At 35.5% G+C, this 10,326-nt stretch overlaps 1 protein-coding gene across 7 annotated transcripts in view; it reads left to right on the forward strand.

The window, feature by feature from the left end:
- ZFAND6 (zinc finger AN1-type containing 6) overlaps window positions 1-9,430 on the forward strand; it is a 96,176-nt gene extending 86,746 nt beyond the window's left edge. For all 7 annotated transcript variants that reach the window (XM_069098681.1, XM_069098679.1, XM_069098678.1 and 4 more), the window contains 2 exons: window positions 6,780-6,893; window positions 8,490-9,430. In XM_069098681.1, the coding sequence (XP_068954782.1) occupies window positions 6,780-6,893; window positions 8,490-8,638 (263 nt within the window). In that variant the 3' untranslated portion in view covers window positions 8,639-9,430. The remainder of the gene's footprint in view (window positions 1-6,779; window positions 6,894-8,489) is intronic.
- The last annotated feature ends 896 nt before the right edge of the window (window positions 9,431-10,326 follow it).

Consider the following 10,326-nt stretch of genomic DNA (forward strand, 5'->3'; position numbering starts at 1 on the left):
TTCTAACTTTTCCCTCAATTTCCCCTTCCTATTTCTTTGGCTTGAAATGCCTTTTGATATCAGTTGTAAATTTGCTTACTGCTCTTGTAGACAAAACATTTTCCTATTCTCAAGAGGCAAATAATTCGTTTGGGATGCAGGTGGAGCGGGGAATTACCTTGCAGAAAAGAACGTTGGGCCTAGAACTAGAAGACTTATATTCACGTGCCTTGAATCATCAGCCACACAACCCCTTGAACCTTAGTTGTCCCATCTTTAAAATAAGAGCACATGGGGTGGCTAGATGGCTGGCTCAGTGAATAGAGCACTGGCCGTGGAGTCAGTCGGACCTGAGTTCAAATTTGGTCTTACTAGCCGTGTAACCTTGGGCAAGTCACTTAACCCCAACTGCCCTGCCCTCCCCCCTCCAAAAAAAAAAGCAAATTTAAAATAAGAGCGCTTATACTACCAACCTTATATTTTGTAAATTGTAACTTTGTTAATGTAGGTGATGATCATGATGCTTAAGGCCTTACATCTCAGGATAACTTGGTGTTTGTTGTTTAGAAATTATAAGGTAGGGGCCGCCAGGTAGCACAGCAAGTAGGAGCATCTGCTCTAGTGTTGGGATGACCTGGACATCGAATCCCAGGCTCAGACACTTAGCACCCACCCAGAAACGCCTGGCCATGTAACCTTGAGCAAGTTACTTAACCCTAATTGCTTAGGGGCAGCCAGGTGGCTCAGCAGGTGAGAGCACCGGCTCCAGTGTCGGGATTACCTGGATCAAGTCGGGGCTCAGATACTCGGCACCACACCCAGAAATGGCAGGCCATTTAACCTTGAGCAAGTTACTCAACCCTGATTGCTTTAAAAAAAAAAAAAAAAAAGAAATTATAAGGTAACATAGTGTAGTGGATAGAGCCCTTGGATTCAGTTCAACCTATGTTCCAATCCTATTTCTCCTACCTAATTAGCCGTATGACCTTAAGAAGGTTACATTATCTCTCTATATCTGCAAAATAAGAGAATTGAGTAAACTGACGTTTCAGGTCCCTTCCAGTTTTAGATCTTAGTATTATTCTGTGAGAGAGGAGTTTAGAGTTGGAAATGAACTTGAATTTTTAAACTTGAAAGTTATGGGTAGTCCTTAGGTTTTTATTTTCCTAATTAAATGAAGTAATTTACTTATAGTACTTTACAAACCTTAAAGCACTGTATAAATGTCTATTGATATTACTGTGATTTAATTGGATACTGAAGGAGTAATAATACTATATTTTGTATGGATTTCATATAAGTTTTTTTAAATGATAATAACATACATGTTAAGTGGAGAAGTGCAAGGATTTCCCTTCCCTATGTATGGGCACATAATTTTTTGTTGAAGGAAAAGGAAGCAAAGAAAAGTTAAGGTTTCTTGCTTGATTCTAATACTCTTATTAAAGCTAGAATTAGAACCCAGTCTAGCCCAATGTTCTTAACCACTAGACTACTCTCTGGTGTCTCCTAAGTGTACAAGTGTGACACTTGCTCTCACTCTATATTTCAACTTGAAAAACTGATCGTCAAGGAGCTGTTTGGTTTTTTCCTTCCCCTTAGTCATGCCTTTGCAATAATACTTTATTAATGTAGCAAGTACAAGAGGCAGAATGTTAGTGGGAAGAGATTTTGAGATAGAGGCCCTGAGTTCAAATTCTAACTGCTTCTTATTTCCCTGTAAGACTTTGGCAAGTTCATTTAAATTTAGAGGTGGCTCAGTTTTTTCATCTATAAAATGAAAAGTCAAAGTCTTCATGGCCCTTCCTGTCTCACATTTTACGATTATGAGTGATTTATTTCATATCATTAGGAAATGAGAGGTTCCACATAAATGAATAATAAATGCAAAAGTATTTAAGAGTTTGAATACATGAAGTTAAGCGGCAGTTATCTGGAAAATTACATTTATTAAATATTAAGGGCCTACTACATAAACATGCCTTTTAAAATATTATGCTGAACATAACTGGCTTCTCATTGACTCAGTCATAAATATGCTTAAGAATCTTGAAGAACATAGGACTGTTTGCCTTACATTTTAGTGATCCCAGTTAGCTTTATAGTTGGTGATTCTGCTGCTTCTGCTATTTCTCCCTTGTAATATACCTATTGCTAATATTCATTCCCACTCAAACTTGTTTATAGATTTATAGATATAGAACTGTAAGGGACCTCAGCAGCTATATAATCCAATTCCTTCATTTGACAGATGAGGAAACTGATACTCAAAGTGTCTCTTGAACAGGGTCACAAAGGGTAAGGATATGTGAGGTGGGGTTTAAAATGAGATTCCTTGATTCTGGAAACAGTGCTCTTTACATTGTATTAAAGACCAATAAGCTTATTTTTATACAAATTAGTGAATAAAGTAGGACTAGAATGTACTTCTCCTGCTAAGTAAAGGGCTCAGATCTTTTCTACCCATGCCCTTTGGTCAGTTATTTTCAGAGGCAAGAGCCATTTTATTGCTTATGTGCTGTTTTCAAGATCTCATAAAATACTGACTTTGTTATTGTGATATTGCCAGCTTCATTTAATAAATTTGATAAAATGGAGTGGCAAGAGAAATCTTTGGTATTAAGAGTCACGTTTACATTAACAGAACCAATAGTACACTTAAGTTTGTCAAAGTGATGTTATGAAAGCAGCTGGTGTGCCTGGGAGCTTAAGGGCTTGTTTTTGTTATATTAAGAATTGCTTTGAAGGGGTGGCTAGGTGACACAGTGAGTAAGAGTGCTGGCCCTGGAGTCAGGAGGACTGGGGATTGGTTCTGGCCTCAGATACTTAACACCCACACACAAAAAAACTGGCCGTGTAACCTCAGGCAAGTTGCTTAACCCCAATTGCTTTTTAAAAAAAAAGTGCTTTGAAACTGCTTGATTTGTTACTGTAGATATAGGATCTAAACTGGAAGAGAAGGATCTCAGAGATTATTTAATCTATTCCTGTAATGTGACTTTGCTCCATGTTTTGAACCTACATTCTTTTACTAATTTCCAGTGTTCTTTTCACCATACCACACTGTATCCCTATGAGAACAGGTCTTAAAATGCTTCCTGGTTCTAGACCATCAGTTTTGGGTTTTTTCCCCATGGAAACCACCACTGGGAATATTATATAATACCAGACTTTCTCTGAATATCATAAATAATGAAATATTTTCATTTTAAAATTGTAGATTTTTGCTTGGAGGATTTTGGTATATTGTGCACCATACTCTTTCTAATGAATGCTGTTTAGTTTTCTACATCATTTTCTGTTATAACTCAGAAGTTTTTTATCTTGTCAATAAATATCTGTTTAGTGTTTCTGCGTGCCAGGCATTGTTATAAAAGTGAGAGATATGAGCCATGATGTTGTATAGCATCTGCCCTCAAAGGATATGCAGTTCTGCTGAGAAGATACAAAAGGGGAAGAGTTAAAGAGCAAAATAAAGAGAATAAATCCAGTATAATGCAGGAGATGTCGTGGTTTGTGGACACTCAAGAAGAAGCTGTTGACTGCCAGAATTTTACACAGAGATGCCCTTTGAGTGTTAAACTTGTTAGACCCATAGATCGAGTAATATTATAGACATGGTGTATCTTGATTGTAGCAAACTATTGGACAGAAGCTTTCTTTTGGCTAAGATAATATAACATGAATTGAATGCTAGCTCTAGGGATTTTAATGAACTTAGACAGAAGTTAATAGTATAATGTGACTGTCGTATAAGCTAATGTGACCTTAGGCAACCAAGAGGTAAGATGTATGATAATCCAAAACGAAGGAGTCAGTAGCCTCTGTACATATCACCCTTGATCAATTCAAGAACCACATTTTAGGAAAGCCATTATAACAAGCTTTTTTTATCCAGAAGAAGGGGGAACTCAAACTTATTTCATACAGAGATGAGTTGAAGGTATTGGATATGTGGGATGTTAAGCTTAAAAGAAAAAAAAGACTTCTTGGGACTCTCATTATTTGTTTCTTTCTCCTTACGCTCTCCATCCCACTTGTCCTGCCTCCTCTCCAAAATAGCTGTTTGAAAGAAAAGGGGAATTAGGAGGTCAAAATGTTGCTTTAATAAGGATATTCCACTGACAGTTCTTTACAACATTTACAACATAACAAATGGTAGAAAATCCATAAAGATTCGTTTACATTTTGAAATGAGATGATACTACTGCTCAAGTATACATTGTGATAATTTGTTTCATTTTTAACAAAGTTTACTTTGTCCAAGAAGAGCAACGCATTATTATAGACACAACATATACCTGTCATGTTTTTCATACTTTAGAGTTGTGAAGAAACCACAAATTGTGGTATATGAATGTACATTATTTGCTCTCCTAGTCTGGGTACAAGTAATATCCACTGCACTTAGTAATTTTGTTTATCTGAGTACACAAATAAATACTCAAGAATTGTCTTTACAAGTGCTAATAACTTTGTGTACTTCATTTTTATTCATGCACCTCTTTTTTTTACAGGACTCAGAGCAGAGGACCTTGTTCCTCTTGAGTGTGATCCTTCATGTGGATAGTTAATCTAATTGTACCTGCCTGGTGCTTTTTAAACAGTTATAATGGCTAGTGGAGAAGTCTAAATTTGACTCACCCAAATAATGGATGCTGCTGAACAGGAAAACCACATTTGATCTTAACACCTGTTTCAGATCTCTTTGTTCTCTTACTCTCCCCTCCTCACCAAAATAAATAAAATGAATCTTAAGGAGTATAATATACCAGGCCACTAACACCTATGTAGGCTTGCTGTGGACAAATGGGTGACTTTTTAAACCTGATTTGAGAACTTTTCTCACCAAAGTTAACAGTATACTCAGGTCTCATTTTGATCCCAAGTTAAAAAAAAGTTTTGCATGGGATATCTATTGAACTTGCAAGCTCTTTAAATCAAGTTATTTGCCCCCAAATTAAAGCAAACAGCTTATTTTGGAAATTTGTTTCCTTTATTATTAGCTTTCTCTTTTATACTTTGACCCAGAAATAGTCATTCTGGGTATCAGAGATAATAAAGTACATATCATGTTGTCCTTAGGCTCATTTAAAAAATATTTGATGCAATAAAAGCTTATTACTGAAGTTTTTTTAGGTGTAGTAATGATCCATTTTATTACAGATTAATTCTTTTTTTTTTCCTATGTAAATACTTTTAAGAAATGTGTATCTACCCCTGGCTTAAACCAGTTTTGATGTTGATATTTGCAGTCAGTCTTGTAGAACTGTTTTTGCCCCAAGATACTTACTAGCTGTTTCAAGTTGTTTGTGTGTCATATTTTTATTGATGTAAAGAACATACAGGTTAGACATGATTTCTAATTTTCAAGAAAAATGAGGTTGGATTTTCTTGATGGTCACAGCCTAGTATTGTTTGACTACTTCCACACACAAAGTTTTGCTTATAGAGGGACCTCTTTTCCTCCCTCTTAAATAACCATAACGAAATCCCAATTTTCCAAAAGGGATGTATTTTTCATATTCCATAAAACTGTCTTCAAGTATCACATCGTTTTTGCTGTTTGTTTGTTTTTTTTTTTTTACAGAAAATCAGTTTAGTAGAATAAGCACACTATTTGAAGTCTTTCATTATATATTTTTGGCAAATTAAAGATACTTTGATCTCAGTCATACTTGGTTCAAGTAAAAAAAATTAAGTTAACAAAAAAAACTTTCAAAAGTAATCATCACCACCACTAATAGCTAATATTGATTTGGCTTTTATGTATAGCATACTGTGCTTGTTGTAAGTGAGAGGAAAAATAAAATTAGATACCTGCCCTCAAGAAGCTTATGCTAATTAGGAAGCCAAGTCAGATACCTCAGCTAGTTAAGCGCTACATGAGAGGCACAGATAGTGATATAGGATTTAAGAGTTGGGAGACATTGCTGAAAGGTTAGGGCAATAAATAGGAGTCTTTATGGAGGAGATAAAAACTCTTAACTTTGAGGCTCACTTGGAAGAAAGAGTAGAGCTTAATTAAACAAAGATAGGGATGAAGAATAGACATATTGAATTAACAGAATATACTATAACATAGAATAGACATTCTAGACATGAGGATATATTGAATTAACGTGGTAGTAGGAACAAATATGTGTTATTTTGGGGGAACAACATAGAAATGAGTTCAACAGGGGCAAAGGGTTTGAGTTAGGTGTTCAGTAGATCAGGTTGCAGAGATAACCTTTGTCCTGTAGGTGGTAGAAAGCCATTGAAGTTGGGTTCTGGGGGGACAGGCAGCATATGATTTTTCTATAGTGTGTGGTTGTAATTCTATTAACATTTTTGTTTTGTTATTTTTACTCTTAACATTTTTTTTAAAGTGCTTCCTTCTGGAACCATTTCTGTTTTTTAGGACTTTGTTTTCATAGGTATTTCTCTTTCCCAGTCCTTAAATTATGAGACCTGAATTATTGGCCATGGTCAGCCTCTCATTTTTTGAACATTGTCATTGAGATTTTCATTTTTAATATTTCTGGGATGACTGGGCTCAGAATCCCTTTTTTGTGTGTAATTTTTTGTTTTTAAGTTAAATCTAGTAATGAGAACATGGTATGGTATGGATATTGGGATATGGGACTTAAGTTGGAAAAGCTCATATTAAGTCACTTCAACTCCCTTTAGGCCTCAGTTTCCTTACTCGTTTGAATGTATATAATATCTAATGTCCTTTTCTGACTTTAATATTAATTGATTCTGTGACACCAAGATTTTGTAAATGATCATTTCATCATCATTCCTGTTTTTGTTAGCTTCAGTATCGGACACTGCACAGCAGCCCTCTGAAGAGCAAAACAAGTCACTTGACAAACCAAAACAAAAAAAGAATCGCTGTTTCATGTGCAGGAAGAAAGTGGGACTGACTGGTAAGGAAAGAGAAGGACATGCATTATTCTAAGATTAAAATGGATACTTACATAACAGGTGTCTAAGTGTGGTTTCCTATGAGTGATTTCAGTTCGCATTGTTTTTGTGTCTCAGAGTATTGCCATGAGAAGGATCAGTTTCCTGGAGGGGTCATGATATATGAACCCCCATTTAATGACATTCATAGAATTGGTAATGAATAAGATGACCCCATATGTTCCCTTGAAATTCTCTTCCATTTTAATAGTCTATCAAAGAATTATTTTTTAATCGGAAATATTTTTCTTTAAAGAATACCAAAGTGAAGTACATGTAGGAGATCTGTATATAAATACTTATTATTAAATAATGCAGTTTTGGCTGTTATGATTAATCTTACTTTTAGGGGCGGCCAGGTAGCACAGCAAGTAAGAGCACCAGCTCCAGTGTCCGGATGACCTGGGGATCTAATCCCAGGCTCAGACACTTAGCACCCACCCAGAAACACCTGGCCGTGTAACCTTGAGCAAGTTACTTAACCCCAATTGCTTTAAAAAAAATTTTTTAAATTACTTTTAAAAGACATTGCTCTCAAATTAATAACTTAGACATACAAAAGAAGGGTAATTTCAGAGATGAACTTTTTACATTGTATTTTCTAGTTGGTTCATCTTCCAGAATCTGACAGCATAAGAATAGGTGGTGAAATTACTAGCTCGTAGCCACTGGGAGAAATTGGGGAACGTTGTAAAGAGCTTACATATTTGTGGATAATCCACAGTTCCTTTTTTTTCTTTCTTACAGCTACTAATCTTTTGGGCATTTCTTTCATTAATCATTAGCACCTCTGCTGCAGGCTGGTAGAGGGAAACAAGAAGAGATGAAATGCAGCATCAGTCACATGTTGTTTGTTACAGTTTTTATAAAGGTTTGGTTTTTTTAAAGGAGGAAATTTAAATTTAGGACTTAATAGTGTGATGTAATAGAAAGCACTGGATTTGGAAAGCACTTAGTTTTGAATTCTGACTTTGCTACCTACTAACTCCCAGCATGATCTTGGGCAAGTCTCTATGGACCTCAGTTTCTTTATCTGTAAAAATGAGAGGATATGACTAATATATGAAGTTCTTTCTAGCTCTAAGTCCCATGAGATCCTGTAACATTAGGATCTCACTTTTAGTTTTCTTTCAGTAGCACAGATAGTAGTTTCCTGCATAATTGTTTGAGCATTCATCTGACATTGAATTTGAGAGGTATTTTACATTGTCATTTCATTCAGCAATCCTATTGATTGATCACACAAGATAGGTGATACTACTTAGACATGGAGAATCACATCAATAAGAACCAGAATAGGAGCTCTGAGTTTTCAGAATATCATTTGACTCATTGAGTCATGCTTCCCTTTATTTTGATTAGTTTAGCAATTGGGATCATACTGCTTGCCCCAAACATGGGATTTGGATTGAGATTTACTCATGTTTCAAAATGGTTGAAGTCTTGATATGACCTGTTCTTATTGTTAAGTCTTTTCATTCAGCCATCACAGCCATGATGTTTTAGTTCCTTTTGGCTAAGATCTTGTGCCTCTAATAGGCTGATATTTCTGTTTTCAGGGTTTGAATGCCGGTGTGGAAATGTTTACTGTGGTGTGCACCGTTATTCAGATGTACACAATTGCTCTTACAATTACAAAGCTGATGCTGCTGAGAAAATCAGAAAAGAAAATCCAGTAGTTGTTGGGGAAAAGATCCAGAAGATTTGAACTCCTGCTGGAATACAAAAATCCTTTTGACCATCTGCAAACTAAATTGACTTGAGCTTTTTTTCCTAGTCATTGGGAATGTAGAGCAATGTATCTTGCATAGACCTTTTAATCATGCATGTCATCAGAAGAATAGATTTTTGTTTTTGTTTTGAAAATGACTCTGAACATTTATTTCCATTGCAGTTTCTGTGGCTGAAAAGACTTAAGTAAACTTTACAAGTATTATCCTTTTAAGATCATTTTAATTTTAGTTGAGTGCAGAGGGCTTTTATAACAAACATGGAGAAATATTGGAGGGCTGTGCTTTTCCAGTATTAAACATGCATGCGTTAACCTTGCAGCAGTTTATTTTCTCATTGTGTGTGTATCTATAGCTTTTCTCTGCAGCACGATTTCTCTTTGGATAATGCCCCTTATGGCACAACTAGTTATCAGTAACTGAATGTATTTTAATCATTATGGCTGCTTCTGTTTTTCATTAACAAAGGTTATACATATGTTAGCATATTAGCTTCTTTGCACCCACAACCTATTTATGTATGAATCATTTGTAATGAGAGAGTGTGTGCCAATGAGATTATAAGTTTGTGTGGTTTTTAAAAATTCTTTTTGAGTGAGGGGAGGAAAGGCTGTATGCACTTCATTGCTGACTGCAGGTTTCACTGGGATTAAGTTCATCAGTCTGTATGTACACAAATATGAAGAATGATCTGAAGTAATTGTGCTGTATTTATGTTTATCCACCGGTCTTAACTTTGATTAAATAAAAAAAAAAGAAAGGCAAAGCAACTACTATTGTGTTTCAGCATTTCTCAGACACGCTGCCAGTTGATTTTGACTCTTGTCTCTGATTCTGATTTTCTAATGTAGGCAATGACAGACATCACGACAACCAGCTTCCCCCCTTGGAAGAACAATGTCTTACCTGTCTTTATTTATATAATTAACTAGGTGACTGAAAATTCAAATAAAATGAAATTATTAACTACTTTCTTGTGGATTATAAATGATAAAATTCATTATCAGAGGACACTGTCTACTTAAAAAAATGCATTTTAATTCAATGGATTTGAAAATATTTAAAACACCTTTTTTTCCTTCCTAGATTTCTGACCGTTTCCGAAGTGTAGTTTTTCGTGACCCTGGGTAGTTATCTTTTTTTCCTCCACTATTTTAAAATCTTTCCACCAGAGCAATAACTTGTGGTCTATTAATACCTGTTGTTTTGTTATAACAAGTGAGTATTTTTCGTGTTACTCTATATCCTTAGTGTTGCCAGTGCCAGACATAGGAGATAAATACATTTGTTGGAAGAAATTGAGAGTACTTCTTCCTCTAGCTGTTTTCACACAGATTGAAAACAAGCTGACAGTTCTACATGCATCCAGCTTGATCTTTAGGAGCACAAGGAGAATGAATTTCTCTTAGTCCACCTCCAAGAATACAACAGTCAGATTTTTCTAAACCTTCCATATTCACTGGAGGGTGGTTTTTGCATGGGGACGACCATTGCAAGGTGGGACAGAAAACTTGTAATTGCTCTCACAAGTTTTTGTTACATAAATTTATGGCTTTGAGTATTTGATTCGTCTGTCAGGCAATTTTCTTGTTCATAAGTTTACAAAGATTTTTCTTCACAACAACCAGGCCAAGGGGAATTAGTGTAAACGTCATTGACATTTTAA

The sequence above is a fragment of the Petaurus breviceps genome, unplaced genomic scaffold (genome assembly GCF_028583685.1).
Source record: "Petaurus breviceps papuanus isolate PSGF00001 unplaced genomic scaffold, PetGlider_PUasm1.0 37, whole genome shotgun sequence".
Classification (NCBI taxonomy): domain Eukaryota; kingdom Metazoa; phylum Chordata; class Mammalia; order Diprotodontia; family Petauridae; genus Petaurus; species Petaurus breviceps.